The 16,245-nt window shown below is 31.9% G+C and overlaps 1 protein-coding gene across 2 annotated transcripts; it reads right to left on the bottom strand.

The window, feature by feature from the left end:
* On the bottom strand, window positions 1-7,337 carry LOC132615495 (probable rhamnogalacturonate lyase B). Of its 2 annotated transcripts, none has more exons than XM_060330101.1 (12): window positions 7,150-7,337; window positions 6,771-6,890; window positions 6,505-6,640; window positions 3,363-3,533; window positions 3,084-3,242; window positions 2,654-2,760; window positions 2,049-2,133; window positions 1,825-1,966; window positions 1,555-1,714; window positions 1,183-1,299; window positions 583-709; window positions 1-428 (listed from the first exon to the last, which is right to left on the bottom strand). In XM_060330101.1, exons 2-12 carry the CDS (start codon window positions 6,881-6,883, stop codon window positions 192-194), a joined length of 1,554 nt encoding a protein of 517 aa, XP_060186084.1. In that variant the 5' UTR covers window positions 6,884-6,890; window positions 7,150-7,337; the 3' UTR covers window positions 1-191. The 2 variants fall into 2 exon arrangements, with proteins under 2 accessions (XP_060186084.1, XP_060186083.1); XM_060330100.1 differs by having other exon boundaries at window positions 7,020-7,156.
* Between the last annotated feature and the right edge of the window lie 8,908 nt (window positions 7,338-16,245).

The raw sequence follows: 16,245 nt of genomic DNA, 5'->3' as shown, positions 1-16,245 counted from the left end.
AAAACATAATTTACTCAAAACTTCATAATCTATTAATGTTCTCCGCACATTTCAAAAAAAAAAAAAAAAGTACAACTTGGTTTTCACTTCAAACTCCACATGACTTGATGTTTTTTTGCGCTTTTCACCACTAAAAACAATGTGTAAACTAAAACTAGAAAATGAACAACTATAGAATGGTCGTTTTATCGCTAATGAGGTCCTTCTAAACGAAGATAATCATATAAGATACAATTAAATGGAGAGTTTGCCAAACTTTGAGTAAGAAAAATTGTGTTTGTTCCTTTGACAAGCAAATTGCCTGGTACTCCGATGCTGAAGAGCCAATATAATCCATGAATTCCATGTCTTGCAATTGCATTACTGTCCCCTATATATCCTGTTGAAAAAAGGGGTACTGCTCGTGGATTTGGATTGTTGACATGAACCTTGAGAGAGAAAAATTCACTTAAGTCATTTATCGATTGAAAAAACAAGAATGTGAACATTTTTTTGGTGAGGGAAAAAAAAGGAAGAAAGAATTATGTGTGTGTGGTTGAAATATTAAATCAAGTAGTAATTTATAAGGGTGAGTTTAATTACACGTAGGTTAGCTTGATGAGCTCCTGCAATAGCCAATTGGAGAGTGTAATGTGAGGCCCTGTTAACGTTTCCAAGGTTAAATATAATACTCCATGTGGTAGCTTCATATTTGTTTTTTCCTATATTCCTGCAAAAAGAAAAACAGCATTTTTACATTGTTATTAAAATCTGATATACATTGATGATCAGGATAAAAAATAAAAAAAATAAAGGAAGATGTAGAAATATATAATAATTATCCATATATATATCGAGGAGGATTCAGGATTTGTACATTGTAGTCAATCCTATTTTCTAGGTAGTTGACAATCGAATTCGATTTTGATCATTATTTTCATATCAATAATAGTGAGAAAAGAAGGTCTAGTTCCAAGTGTTCAAAAATCGTGGTATTGAATTTCTATTTCCTTTATGGCTTCGAATTCAGAATTCTACCACGATCCATTTGATTTATTGGTTCAAACTCTAATATTTGTACTTAGTGGATCTTTTAACACATAAACAAAGTCCGAGCCAAACATATTGAATTTGAATAAATCTGTGAGTCCTTAACTACATTCGCCCCCTTATACATACATATATGAAGTTACAATAACATACCTTGTAACTTGTGCAAAAAACCAATCTTTTGAATACTTGCTAGTCGCAACATTATAGACAAGATCCTTTTCAGGATATAAAACGCCATATTGCTCCCATAAACCATACTGTTTAAATCTACATAAAGATAAAATTGAGTAAATGAGTTAAAATTCGAACCATAATGCTACCTTAACAAAAAGATGTACACAACTATAGTATGAAAAATAGCTTATGACGTCACTATTATAGTAGGCAGAGTTTCTCTAACTTTATTATTATAGTTGGTAAAGTTAAATTACCTTAATATGATTTTAAAACAAATAATGATGTTATTATTTTACTGGACCATAATTAAGTAAAATTAACCCCAATTAAATTTGTGGAACTTACTTTGATTCAGTTTCGCTTTTGTATTTGTGAACTTTATATTGACGAGGTGGATTTGGAATAAAAAATTCAGCAGCAGTGCGATCTGGTACACCAATTTCCCAAAGTGTAGCCCCTTTTCTTGGAGTTTTATAAACTAAAGCCCCTAATTTAATATTAGAACCTGTATTTTGGTACAAATCAAATACAAAAAGAAAAAAAAAATCAGATATTAGAAACCATTGATTAGAATTAGGAAAAAATAGCAAATAGTAGTAAGTAAGAATATAAAACCTGGAGTAACTTTTATATTTGAAGCGTATCTGTAATCTCCAATAAATCCGGGGACTGTTGCATACAGGTTATATGTACCATATATGACATTTTTTATGATGAAGTTTCCATGAGGATCTGTTTTAGTCCAAAATTGGTAACCCTGAAGGAAAAAAAAAACGCTTTTTATGAGTTTTGTCAAAAGAAATTAAAAAAGAAAATGTACAAATCTCTTTGCAGATTACTTTGTTTTCTCTTTGCCAGGATCCAGCAGCTCCAGGTGGCGCTAATCCTATGTATGCATTGGATGCCGGTACATTTTTTTTCAACCTTTTAAAAATAAAAATTATTCGTTAGTCAATCAATCAACCATGTCTCAATTTCAAATCAACGAAGATCGACCATATAAGTCCTTTATACTTTACTCAATTCAACTACTAGCTCTAATCATCCATTCATATACATACATCTATATGTGTAGTGTGTACATACAGATGCGAATGTAGAATTTCTAGAATATGAATTTACTACTAGAAGAAAAAAAATGTATTAAACGGAACTTGATCCTTAGACTATGTATTAAGTGGAACTTGATCCCTAGACATCTAGTCTAGGTAAATAACTCAACCTTCAATCAAATGCATCATTTAACTTTTTTATTGCATGGGTTCCAGGAGATAATATTATACTGATTTTAGAAAATATATACATAAAATACCTAATTTTACGAAGAGATCATGTGTTCACGTGCCCCAATTTTAACACCTAAAATCACCCCCTATATATATATATATATATATATATATATATATATATATATATATAGAAAGAATACAGAAGAAGAGTATACCCATCATTAACAAATAGTTGGCCTGTAACTATTCCTCTTTGATTAGATTTGACGTAGTCTTTTGAAAGTGGAAATTTATAAGGCCAACTTGCAACTTCTTGATTCGCCTGTGAATCACAAAATGATTTATTAAGTTCCACTTTCAAAAATTGCTAAAATTTGTAGAATTTTCACTAAAGTGATTTAAATTATAAAGAAGTAAAAAGACCAGGAAGTCAAGGGTTCAATATCTACTATATATAAAGTGTAATTCTCTAGTTTAGACGGAAAAAAAATTCCGCCCTCCTAACTCCGCCCATGCCCTTTGTTCCACTTTACGTGGCAAGCTAAGGCCGAGTTAAGATACATAAAAACAGGGTCAATGGCTTTTTCCACTACATAAAAAGTATTATAAATCATAATAATTAATATATAATTTATTAATACATACCCTTTTCTTTGCATCATTCCACAGTATGGAAGGATTTGCCTTAGCTGCAGCATTTGAGTTAAGATACATAAACACAGGGCCAAAGACCTTTTTCCATGTTTCTCCATGTCGAAATTTAATTGCTAAATCCTCTCCAGCATAATGTGTACTCACAAACATCTGCAATATATTATGAATAAAATATTATATAGCTAAGGGTCTACACTTAAGAAGTAACAAAAGATAATTAGCAAGTAATTAACACATTATAGAATATAATTGAGTAATTAATTCTCTTACACTAAGTACAGTTGAAGCAACATGTGAAGTAAGATCTTGTTTAAAAGGTCCTCCAGTACGAAATTCATTGCTTGGATTAATCATCCAAAATCCTAATGGAGGATTAGTACTAACCCACCCATGAACTTTATCATCTTTGTTATCACTTGCATAGAAGTACTTGTCATCCACCTGCACATATACAAACAAATATTTTTAATTATGCTAAAGCTTCAAAGGCTAATTAGCTTGCTGATTTTTATTTTTTTTTGAGAAATTTACGATGTAAGTCAATATTTAATAAATATTTTCAGAAGTCACATTGCTTTCTTTTTCCTTCAAAACTAACAGCTTTATCTGTATAACTACCCACACTTATTGTCATAAAAATTTCACAAATTAAGGGATCTATTTCCATCCTTCAATCTATCCTAAAATCTCTCATCATGCATCTTAATAACTACTAGCGTTTTATCTATTTATATTTCCTACTCATTCAACGCCTAGCCCCTCCCCCGCTATAATATTTTCCCAGAACTACTCTCAAGCTCTTCTCATTCTATTCCAAACTCCACCATAATAACATATAGTAAAAAAAAATATTATGTCTATCTAATATTCTAGAATATCCACTAAAATAATATATTTATCCACTTATATAATTAATTATAGTATAATTTTATTTTACAAATCTATTTATTCATATTGTGTATATAAATCATGTATAATTATGTAATATAATATGTATATATGTATGGTATAAAAGTTGTATTCATCGTATAATTTTAAAATACTTTGCATATTCATGGTATCTTTTTAATATAAATCCAGTCTTATGTTTGGTATAATTTATACTCCAAATAACCTCAAATACTAAACTATACTCCAGATAACTTCAAAATACAAATATTATACCGGTATTATACCATGTATTCATCTTTAATTTGATTAAAACTTGAATATAATTAATACTCACAATATTTTGTCTAATGTACACGAATAAATATACCAGTAATATTATGATTATAACGTGCATATTTAATTATACCAATAATATTGTGAGTATAATAATATTTATACTAATTGTACCACTAATATTGTGGCATTAATTTTATTAATATATATTACTACTTATACCAGTAATATTATGAGTAATAATAATAATAAAATTAAAGATGAAAAATGTATATATAATTAAAGAGAGAAGGTTGAGGGAAGAGAAAGAAATTAAAATCACCACTGTCAATAAAATAATCACTTGGGTTAGTCAAAGTAATTCTTTAGAAGTTGAGAAAAAGATAACATTCACTGTGCATGAAATCGGGAACAAAGTTATTGGGATATTTAAGGTACTTGACTTTTTGTTGGGTTGGGTGACGATTACGTAAATATTACATTTTTTTGCACGGATTGCCCTTCTTTTGGGATGGTCTTTAAATTTTGCCCCTCATATTTGTGGTCTTTAAATTTTGCCCTTCGCTTAGATACCTGAGGTTCTGGGTTCGAACCCCCGATCAGGCATAAAATAAAAAAATAATTCGCAAGGCAGGACTGGGGGAGTGTATGCCGGATCCGGCATAAAGTCCTTACGGAAAAACTAAAGTTATGCCGAAGGGGGCATAATTTTTCCTCAAGGCATAGTTTAGTTATGCCTTATGGGGCAAAACTTTTCCTTAAGGAACAATGCCTTATGGGGCAGACCTTTAATTAAGGCATAACCAAAAGTATGCCCCATAAGGTAGAACTTTTTCTTAAGGTATAGACTTTGCCTTATAAGGCAAACTTTTAGTTATGTCTTAAGGAAAAATTCCGCCTTATGTGGCATACTATAAAAGTTTGCCCATTAAAAGTATGCCCCTACCAGCATAAACTTGTGAAGGAATTACCAAACTTATGTCGGACCCGGGATACTTATACCGGACCCGGCATACTTATGCCTTATGGGCGACTTGGCATAAGTATGCCAGGTCCGGCATAACTTTGGTAATTCCTTAACAAGTTTATGCCTATGGGGGCATACTTTTAATGGGCAAACTTTTATGTCTGACCCGGCATAAACTTGTGAAGGAATTATCAAAGTTATGCCGGACCCGGCATACTTATGCCAAGTCTGCCCATAAGGCATAAGTATGTCGGGTCCGGCATAACTTTGGTAATTCCTTCACAAGTGTATGCCGATGGGGGCATAGCGAAATTTAAACTCTGCCTTGCGAATTTTTTTTTAAATTTTAACTGTGTAGGGGTTCGAACCTGGAACCCATGGAATTTAGCCGAAGGGTAAAATTTAAAGATTTCAAATATGAAGGGCAAAATTTAAAAATCACCCCAAAAGAAGGGCAATTCTGCGAATTGCCCTAAATATTATCATAAAATTGTCTACTTACGTTCTTTTCCCATTTGTTTTTCACCCTCTTTAGGTAACAAGGACGCGTTAAGAAAATGAGAATTTGTTATGGCCCAGGCCCAAGTACTAGTTGGCCTGACCAACTTGGGCTGCCTCAAAAAAAGGTTTTAGACCTAACAGTTTTGTCCGCTATGGACTTTAGCCCAAAAGACGCTTCAATAATTGAATCTTGAACTTACGCTTATGTGGCCTTAGTTTTTTCCTCTCATTCTGATGTTGGATTTACTTAAAACAAGCTTCATAAAGAATCACCCTCGCGTTCAACCATTAGCGATTCGTGGACAACACAACTTTGTCCTCTTAACCTGCCTATGCCCATACTAAACCTATCTAGATATATATGTTGCCTAGACTATGATGTTAAGCTTTACTTTTGTCACAATCCAAATCTATGACAAGTATATTGGACCAACAGACCTCATGGATATGACCATCGGGTCATGCCATCATCGACTCCAAAAATGTGTATACCATGTAAACTTGTATGTTGTATTATATAGCAATTCACTCTTCTTTCCCCTTTCGATGCGAAATTTACCTATGATGTGATATACACACTTTCTTCTGAAGCTAGTCTGCCCGCCTTCATGGGCGTGTCCCAATTTTTCGTACACACATACATTCCCTTTTTCAGAAGCTTGTCAACTATTAGAAGTGTGTCAATTAATCTTTTAACCCGTCATCAGCCTGCCAATTAGCGCTACAAACTTTTTTCGAACACACACATAGTACATGTCAATGACAAGATTATATTTATACCTCTCCTTTTAGACTTGGATTGCTAGGATTTGTCAATAGAACAGCTTCTTTGTAGTCAAGCACCTTGCCTTTCTCTCTATCCATTGCTGTTGGCATCACACGTTGCCTCTCATCCGAGACAGCCATGTAGTGAAACCTATTCATAAATTTATGCAATTTCAATATACTATGTATGTACATCCATCCAAGTCTTGGGATCGAAAATAGATATTTAAAAAGAATTGTTTTTTTTTTTAATGAAGATAAACTTTAGGCAAAATACATACTTGTCTTCTTGAAGCTTGAATACAACGTTGAGCTGATTGATAGTTGTAGCTGGGAATTGGGCTGGATGTTCAACAATAGCATAAGTATAAAATCCTGGTTCGTCGGGTAGCATTACATACCTGAAAAAGTGGTTATTCAAATATCAGCAAAAGTTAACGATTATGCACTGACGGTATAAAATAATGTTTACAGGATTAAGTTGCCTAAACAACATCAAGTAACCATCCATAATAAGTGAAATTAGTAACCTGGAAAATAAGGTATATTATCTGCTATGAATTTTTGAGAATAAGGGGAGCGAGCCTATATAAAGCTAAGATGAAATATAAGAAAATTCCATGAATAGATTAGATTCAACGGAACGACAGACAACGTTACCTTCACGCGACAGTTCTGAGGTTGAGCTGTCTCAATTTAACTACAGGATTTGCAAATGAATGTGAGCTGGGCCACAGCGAATGGCGTGAACCTCATATGGAGAGACCCGCACGTATGGTTTTTAGGGAGATATGGTTGAAAAACTGATTGGCCCCACTCAATTAGGGAGACTAAGAAACTAATGGGTACAAATTCATCTTCAAGATTTACCATATTTTGATCGTTCCGAGGGCGACAACAAAATCATGATAAGATATATTAATGGTGTAAAGATTCTTTTAGCATATCGTATACCGGAAAAAATTGGGCATTTACAACTTCACCTTATGTCAAAGTTTAGGGGAGGTTCATCTTTTTGAGAAGCATCCCAAGTTCTTTTAAATGAAAGCTCTTTTATTTTTCCGTAGACGTCGTCTATGACCTCAAAACTTGTTCCTGGTAACCTGCATAATATACCAAAATTTAAGGACTTAATTTCAAATAGCCACAAGAAATACACAAATTTGTGATGGAATATTTATAACGGACAGTTCGTCACAAATTGTGAAAATTTTACGACGGGGGTTAGTAATGTGAACAAAATTTGTGACGGGCATGATGATCTGTCACAACTTCAGTTACGCATTTGTGAGAAAACGTTTGTCACAATTATGTCTCAAATTTATGACCAAAATGAGAATCCGTTACAATTCCGTCACTCATTTGTTTTCATTAATGTTAATTAAATAAATTATTTTAGAGCATAAGGTAAAGATGAATTACTTTATTCGAGCTACTTGAGCTCCTGTAATATTCCAATAAGTAACCCAATACCTGAAATCGTCAAAATTTAATTAGTATTACTGTTAATAATATTAAAGAAACCTAAAAACATATGTTGAAAATTTATATATATGTAAGTATTTACCCTCTATTGCTCTCGACATTTTTAATGTCTAATATATTATTGATACCACCATATGATATGTCCGTTACATGGCCATCTGGTTTCGATATAGTAACTTTGGTAAAGCCATTGCTCATTATAACCTAAAATGTGCATAAAAAACAATGTGAGAACCCAAATAAACAAATTAAGTAGAAAAGTTTGGGTAAAAAACAAACAATGAGAATTGTACTATAATGTAGAGGAGTTATAAAGCTATTTTTGATTGTATTGAAGTGATTGAACTTTATTTACATCCTACCCTCCTCAGACCGTACTTGTGAGATTACACTGGGTATGTTGTTTTAAAACCTACGTGTCAAGGTGACTTTATTGGAAAACATTTTCTCGGAAAAACATAAGCGAGATAATGAGACCAAGGTATGAAAAATTGGTTGCCAGCGAAATTAACAAAAAGTTTGGCTATTTGCCTTAGGAAAGACGGTAAAGGGTAGGTTTTGTAGTCAAAATATAGAAAAATATTTTTCAAACATGGGAATGTCCATAAAAAACACACTTAAATAATGGGCAAAGTTTTGAGTTATGCGACTTTAATGTCATAATGATTAAAGTACAGTCGATTCAATGCAACATAAGTATTGTAAACGCAGAACAAATATTTGCTAAACATAGATTTACAAAATCAGGTTGTATCTCCAATTCGACTGCTGGCAGTGCTGTCGATCTTTGCCTGTTTTTAGAGCAAATTAAGAAATAATCAGTCAGAATGCAAATTGAATTTTCATTTCAAAGACTTTTTCTATCAACTTAAATAAAATAAAATTAAATAAAGGGTTAAATATTGAAAATTAATTAAATAAAAGAAAAAAGAGACTAACCTATTGTTTGTATGACAATCAGCTACTACTAAGAATAATAAAGCAACCATAATAACCTCCAATAAATGTGCATTTATTTGCTTATTCTTCCTCATCATCTGCAATTTTATTCAATTTAGATAAAAATATTGGATTAGAAACATTAATTATCTAATAACGTGAACATAGATTCCTATCATTCCTAGTACTATTAAGTCGAACAAGTTTTTTACAAACTTGATTTACGTGTTAATACAACAAGTTCTAGAGTATGAAATGTTCTGAATTTAATACGACCAGTGATCACATATGAAATTATTCTTAAAAGATGACAACAAAAAGAAGTAAAGAAGAAGTTACTTGCATACCTCTCTGTGGAGGGCTGTTTACTTTGCATTAGTTGGGGTACTCTCAATACATGCGATTTAATTAAGCTTTTATAAGATTGAAATTGGTAAAATATGGATAAACAATAAATATACTGTTTTTTTTTGTTTGTTTCTCTCAATAGATTTCCTTCCTTATTTTTCCTGCATTCAAAAAAAGAAAAAAAAAAGAGAAAATATGGGAAGGTCATCACTGGATGTCAAAAATGCTTTCATTCTTACCAAATTACTTATAGATTCCTAGTATTCAAGAACAGAATGTTTATGATTTCTCATTTCTCATGTTGATGATTTATATTTTGTTATTTCTGTTGTTTTTTAAGGGGCAGCTTATATTGGTAGTAATAACGAATGTCGTAATTAAGTAGCACATTGTCTAGAGAAGAATATAATTAGCTACGGGTTCAATCGAATCTAGTATTCAATATTGTTTATCGATAATTTCAATCGAATCTACTATAATAATTTAGTGTTAAGAATTTAACGGCTAAACTCATCTAGTTCAGATCTTGAATTCGTCTTTGACTCTACGACAGAAAGATAATGACAAATTAAACAACAATCCATTGTCAGGTTCTTGTTGGTTTATCTTTTCCGTTATACATGAATTAGATACTTTGTAGGGTAAACTTCACGTATGGTTACATAATTATAATTCTTTTTGCATTAAATTCACTTATAGCTTTGTTTTGTCAAGTAGGGAGCACCTTCCTCTTAATAAGTCCTACACGATATATATGTATATCGGATACCAGATGGTTAAAATTAAACAAAAAAACAGTTTTTTAAAAAAGTCATCAATCTGGGCCATAATATGTGAAAACTTATTAGTATACTTTAATATGTTATGGACTTCAATAAGTCTGTTTGCTTTTACTCACTTCAAGTTGCAAACTCTTCTTCAACAACTAAAGCCCGAAAGCAAAACTCATATTCTCTTTTTCTTTTTCTTTTTTTCTTTTTTTCGCTTTTCTCTATTACTAGCTCCCCGGCACGTGTGTTGCACGTATAAGCCGAGTCATGTAATTTTTAATTTCTTAACTAATACTAATATTGTAAGAATATAATTTTGAAATTAAATAAAATGATAAAGTACAAACTTTATGAACGATCAATGTGGATTGTTGCATAGTGACATTTTTGTCGAAGTCAAAATAATTGAATATCATTTAAATCTACAAAGATGAACAACCAATAATAATTACACTAATTCGATACATGTTACACTTTCTTATATATTTTCTTTTAAGTTATACATTTTCTTTTAAGTTATAAATATGCAATGAAGCGTATATCACAAAATACTTCCTTATAGATGATATTCCTTTAATCCATTATTGTTGTTGTGTCCTGACCAAGACTCTTGTTGTCGACATTTAAATCCCTCTTAGAAGTGTAACATAGTTGATCATGTGAGAAAATACATGTGATAACTACAATCCAACATGAAGAATTTTTTAACCCTTTATTGTATAGTCATCATCGCAAAACATACATGTATAGAACAGACTTTTAGTTATGCCTTAAGGCAAAATCTGCCCAATAAGGTAGGTTTTTCGCGAAGCCTTGCCTTGCGATTTTATTTTTATTTTTATGACTAAGCCGGAATTCGAACTCAGGACCTTGAGGTATTTTAGGCGAAGGAAAAAAAATTAAAGTCGCCCCCCCCCCCCCCCCCCCCCCATCCCCACCCCAAAGAAGGGCAATCGTATAAATTGCCCAGTAACTATTGGCCCTCTTCACCTGCTCTGTCTTCTAATAAGTGGTGTAGTTACTAACATGCAAACATCTTATTAAAATTAGTGATAAATATCAAGTAATTTTTGTTATATCTTAATTATCCCAAGAAGCAAGAATAGAAAAACTTTTTCAAGAAAAATATATTCTTATCACTACTTTTTATTTAGGAAACTACATCCATTAATTCAAAAGAGAAATAACCCATCAAACATGTGTTTCTTTTTTTATGACCTTTATTTCTATTGTTTTCCCAATTTTTATTGTCGCAAGTCTTACCAACTCAGGATCGAAATAAGTACTTTTATTCAATAGAAAAAAAATTAATAAGATAACTGAAGCAAGTAGTTAAGAATTCAGAAACACGACTCTTAAACTAATAAGGCTCAACAATAGATATTAATAAAAGAATAAATTTGATACTGATATACACTTATTTTGAAAATTGAGTAAATTGGTTGAACTCTTACCGCAGGTGAAGCGATCAAGACAACACCAACAATCCAGGATTCTACCTTTGGATCAAGTATTGACTACAAGTCTCAATAAAGGACACACAATCAATAACCTTTATTTTCAATTTTTAAAGACAACTGAGCATAAAATCATTAGTCTCATTTGCCTTAATGCCCATGTTTGCACCAGTTGAATGTTCATACCAAAGGCGTAGAAGTTTTTAAGGATTTAAAGCTACAACCTTTGTATTTTAATAAGCATATCTTTTAAGCTTGTCCAAACAAGCTTTTTAATTAGTATGTACATTTAAATAACTCTAATTAGTAAAAAGAAGAAGGTTACGTAATTCAAATTGCTTGCTAGAAGAATACAAAATAAATTAATATTTGATCCAATATTAAATTTATAGGGAAAAGAATGTCAATTTTCAAATGAAAGTTTGTTACAAACAGTCACCAACTTTGAATGTTCGACCTTAAACAAAATAACAGACTCGGCAAACAAACAATTAACTTAAAAGAAATAATGCTAACATCTTACTACGGAAAGGTCCGTTGCTCATGTACTCCCACTAAAGAATAAATATTCTATCTAATTATTTTATATTTCGATTTTATTATCTCTATTGATCAATTGTTGTTTATTTTATTTTTATACTGTAAAAGATCAACTGTACATGTACATGTCTGTTCCTTTTATATTGGTGTTTTTTCATTAAAGTGTGCTGCGTTCGTGTGTCTATCTATCAACAAAAACTGTATATTGACAGTAGAAAAACCAAACATTCAATTGAAAAATAATTCTCAAGCTATCTACAAAAGAAGAAACGGAGCTAGTAGCATAGAATGCAAATACACACAAAATAAACACCCAATAATCTTTCACGTATAGCAAAATTAAACATTCAACTTAAAATATTTTAACCAGTCTTAAAAAGATAGAAGCAACGTTTATCCACATATACACATAGCTTGTGCCAAAAAATATCGTTTCAAGTATAGTCACATCATACATATAAGATTCAACTAAAATTAAACTCTGAAACCTTTTTGTAAAAAGGAAAAAATAAGCAGTTGGAAAACTTAAAACTAATGCATCAACCAACAATAAATATGTATGACTTCAGTGGCGGAGCCAGGATTTTCACCTATGGGGTTCAAAAATATGAATAAGTAAATATACGAAAAAGTCAATGGGGTTCATCATCTACTATATACACATAAAAAATAATTTTAACCTTGCATATACAGTGTAAGTTTTCGCCAAGGGGTTCGGATGAACCACATGGAACCTACCTAGCTCCGCTTCTGTGTATGATATACATTGTAATGGCGCCCACACATATAACACCACGTGAAAGTTTCGGTTTTGACAACGTACATACAAATAATAAACCAATAACACAGGTGAACGGATCAAAACTTGTGGCAACAAAAAAGAGATACTATAGCCATTAAAAATTGTTACCTGATTGTTGATAAAGGAATATGGAGCATTGGCTTAGTGTTGTTCCTAGACTTGGTAATTTCCCCCAAGAGAAACGTTCTTTATCAAAAAAAAAAAAAAGTGCATATGATGCTTTGTCTTGTTTCTTTCTTTGATTCGTTGGCTTTTTTTTTCCCTTCCCTTTGAAGCGTTGCCTTTCTTGTCTTTCTCTGAAGCGTTGGCTTCTCCAGGTTAGTTTTGGCTATTATGTTACATTTTACAAGTTTATTTAAGTAATAATAATTAGATTTTTAACAAGGGTAAATATGTAATTTAACTTTTAAGTTTTGGAGTTCCTGCTTTGAATATAATACTAGTCTCTACGAACGTGCAGTTGCACATTATTCCCATTTAATCGCAATCATAGTAAAAATATTAGAAAATGTTATTTATAATTATATACATTTATGTTATGAGTTACAAAAATGTTATTATAATATAAGATTGTATTTACTTAGTAGTTCTTTGAAATTGATTTTCTCGATATTTATTTTTCTCCTTCTGTTTCCCCGTATAGAAACATGTTACGACCAAAAAGGTATTGAAAATCAGTTCTAAACAAAATTACATTATAAGAATATCAATCAGTTTTAAGAATATTTAGCTATGTATTTAAAAATATTGTATAACATTTTAAATTTGTTACTTTTAATTATTTGATATCTTTGATTCTTTTAAAGCTATTATCATATACATGACGACGACAGTAGGGCTAATATTCTTATTTACAAAGGACATAAGTTATCACCAAATTAGAACCAGTTACCTATTAGGTATAGCCGTATAGTTGTTGTATATAGCGGTAGTTGGTTTCAAACTCCTTTATTTTAGGCAGTAAACGTTTTAGTATTTCATCCAACTTTCTATATTTTTTTGAGTTGGTTTCAAACTCCTTTAGTTTAGCCGTTTAGGCCTGAATATTTTTTGTGAAGAAATAATTTAATTTTAAAGGGTATAAAAATCATCAAATATTTGAAGGAATTTTTTGTCAATGAACATTTATATTCGTGCTTTTATAATAAAATATAAAAAATATTTAGATGTTCGCTAGTCATTGACTATAGCAATTCGCTAACTCTATATTCCTCTATGGTCTTCTTCCTCTCTTTTTTTGTGCAATTCATCTATGGTCCTTCTTCGTGAGTGAAAATTTATTATGTGCGTTCCACATATATAATAAAAATTGATGTACGTGTTCCATATGCTATATTTTTTACTATCGTGGTCATAATATCATACATAATAACAATCTAAGAAATTGATGTAACCGAACTTTGGTCAGCCTAAGAGTAGCATATAAAGCTCATATTTACACTCGTGGAAACCACCAATTGGATATCAACAGGAGATTGTTTTTCTTTGTGATTTATAGAGATGAGATAAAAAAAAAATTACAATTTTATTGAACACGGATAATCTTTTCAAGAAGAAATTTAGTAGCCATGACTTTGATAATATACTTAGCTCATATTCGGAAGGAACTTCGGAAAGGGGCCAACAGTTATGCGCTACAGATTGAAGTGTTCATGAGAAATCAATTGTTAGAGAAATGCCTAACTGGTAAGCTACAACATGTTCTTGTATAAACTTCAAACAATTTAAATTCTTGAAAATCAAAATATGAGCAATTAAAAGGATTGTAATCATAATATATAGCTATTGGAACTGCCGATACTGAAAAAACTACGAAAAGATGAATCGGATTGCAAATAAAATTCAGCCGCCAATAAGCTACTATCCGTTTGAGAAACTCATGAATGCACTAAATATTCATTATTCGGCCAAAAAGTATAACCTGCAATTTGCATTACAAATATTTATTTTCTCCCTCGTTGCCTGAAGGTACATAGGATAACAATTCAAAGCACAAAAATTATATAAAGAACGTGTTGACGTTGTTAGGAGTAATAGACGTTCTCTTAGTTCAATATATAGGATTAGTAATTAGTTGGTTAGTGGTAATACTCATAATAGTAAGGGAGGCGTTCTGTTTGTTAGTTTAATAGAAATAAGATTAGTAATTAGTTAGTTTGTAGTAATAGTAAGGGATGTAGTTCAATAGAAATAGGATTCGGAATTAACATTAGTACTAATAATAGTAATGGTATAAAAGTCGTTCAATATTTGAAGGATATTTTAGTCAACTAGCATTTATATTCATGCTTTTAAAATAGTATAGATAGATAGATAGACAGATATAGATTTTTTTCTATTTAAGGGTGATACCCTGAACGTAAAATTTTGTCCACTTCCAGTGCTTAATCCAATTTAATTAATACATAACGCATGTCTTCACATAAAGTCTTATCGTTAAACTATAGTTAATTACTCCTAATACACATTTTAACCTTAAATTTTCAACAACCCTCACTTTTAAATTTTCTTTTTTGTTTTAACCACAGTCGAAATTTACTCGCACATTAATTCAAACTGGCCCATGTGACTCGTTAAAAGAAGAAGCACACCTTATCAAGAATCTCTCCGTTTCTAGGGCTCTAATTCAAAACTCTAGTTAAAAGTAAAACGATCCCATCCATCTCATTACATCATTTGGTAGTATTTTGAAAGAATTCTTCGAATGAATTAGAAATTCCTTTAACAAAACTAGATTAGACACACAAGTTGAGTTGAAATGTCAGTGATTTTTAATGATCCAATCAATCCATACCCAAAGAGAAGATTGCAAATCTTGGTGCAAAAAGCCCCTTTTTAACGACCCGTTTGGTCGTTACGAAATTTCCTTATCATTTCTCGAAATAACCCTTGTTTGAGTTCGCACCGATAGTTGCAACACGTGGAGTTTTCGGGTAAGGGTGGCTTATAGCTGGAAGGAATTTAAATCAACTCAGGATTTTCGGGTTCAGTTGTTCCGCTCCAGCGATTGTCGGGCGGCACCGACGTGCCTACACCAGTGGTACTTCATCCGCTTCAGCGAAAAATGGCATTTTAAGTGAGTCTGACTCAGCCGATCAATTCTCCGCGGAAGTGAGGTCGCCTTAGCGGGCCTCCTTCTGCCTCCGCAAAAATCGCTGGTCGGAGAGAATTTCCAGAGCAAATATATGGTTATTGGAAAGGGACCTCTCTCGTCTTGGTATTTTCCTGAAGAAGGAAGGTGGAGTTTGAGTGGATGTTCGTGGCACTTGTTCGGCTACGAGGTAGGTCACAGATTACTTTAGTTAGACTTCGATTAGAATTGCATATGTAATTAGTAGAGATGGATGGAGAAAGCATGCATGGGTCTTCGAACATGGTATTGGGATGCATACTCTAGGTTGGTATTGTTTATGTG

The sequence above is a fragment of the Lycium barbarum genome, chromosome 10 (genome assembly GCF_019175385.1).
Source record: "Lycium barbarum isolate Lr01 chromosome 10, ASM1917538v2, whole genome shotgun sequence".
In the NCBI taxonomy this organism is placed as follows: domain Eukaryota; kingdom Viridiplantae; phylum Streptophyta; class Magnoliopsida; order Solanales; family Solanaceae; genus Lycium; species Lycium barbarum.
The sequence above is the reverse complement of the archived record's forward strand: the minus strand, read 5'-3'. Positions and strand labels throughout refer to the sequence as shown.

Coding starts and splice junctions, on each gene's coding strand:
- LOC132615495 (XM_060330101.1), bottom strand. CDS start 6,883: ATGCTACCCGACGAACCAGGATTTTATACTTATGCTATTGTTGAACAT. Junction 2,761..3,083: donor GGAATGATGCAAAGAAAAGG/GTATGTATTAAT, acceptor TGTGATTCACAG/GCGAATCAAGAAGTTGCAAG. Junction 1,715..1,824: donor AAATATAAAAGTTACTCCAG/GTTTTATATTCT, acceptor ACCAAAATACAG/GTTCTAATATTAAATTAGGG.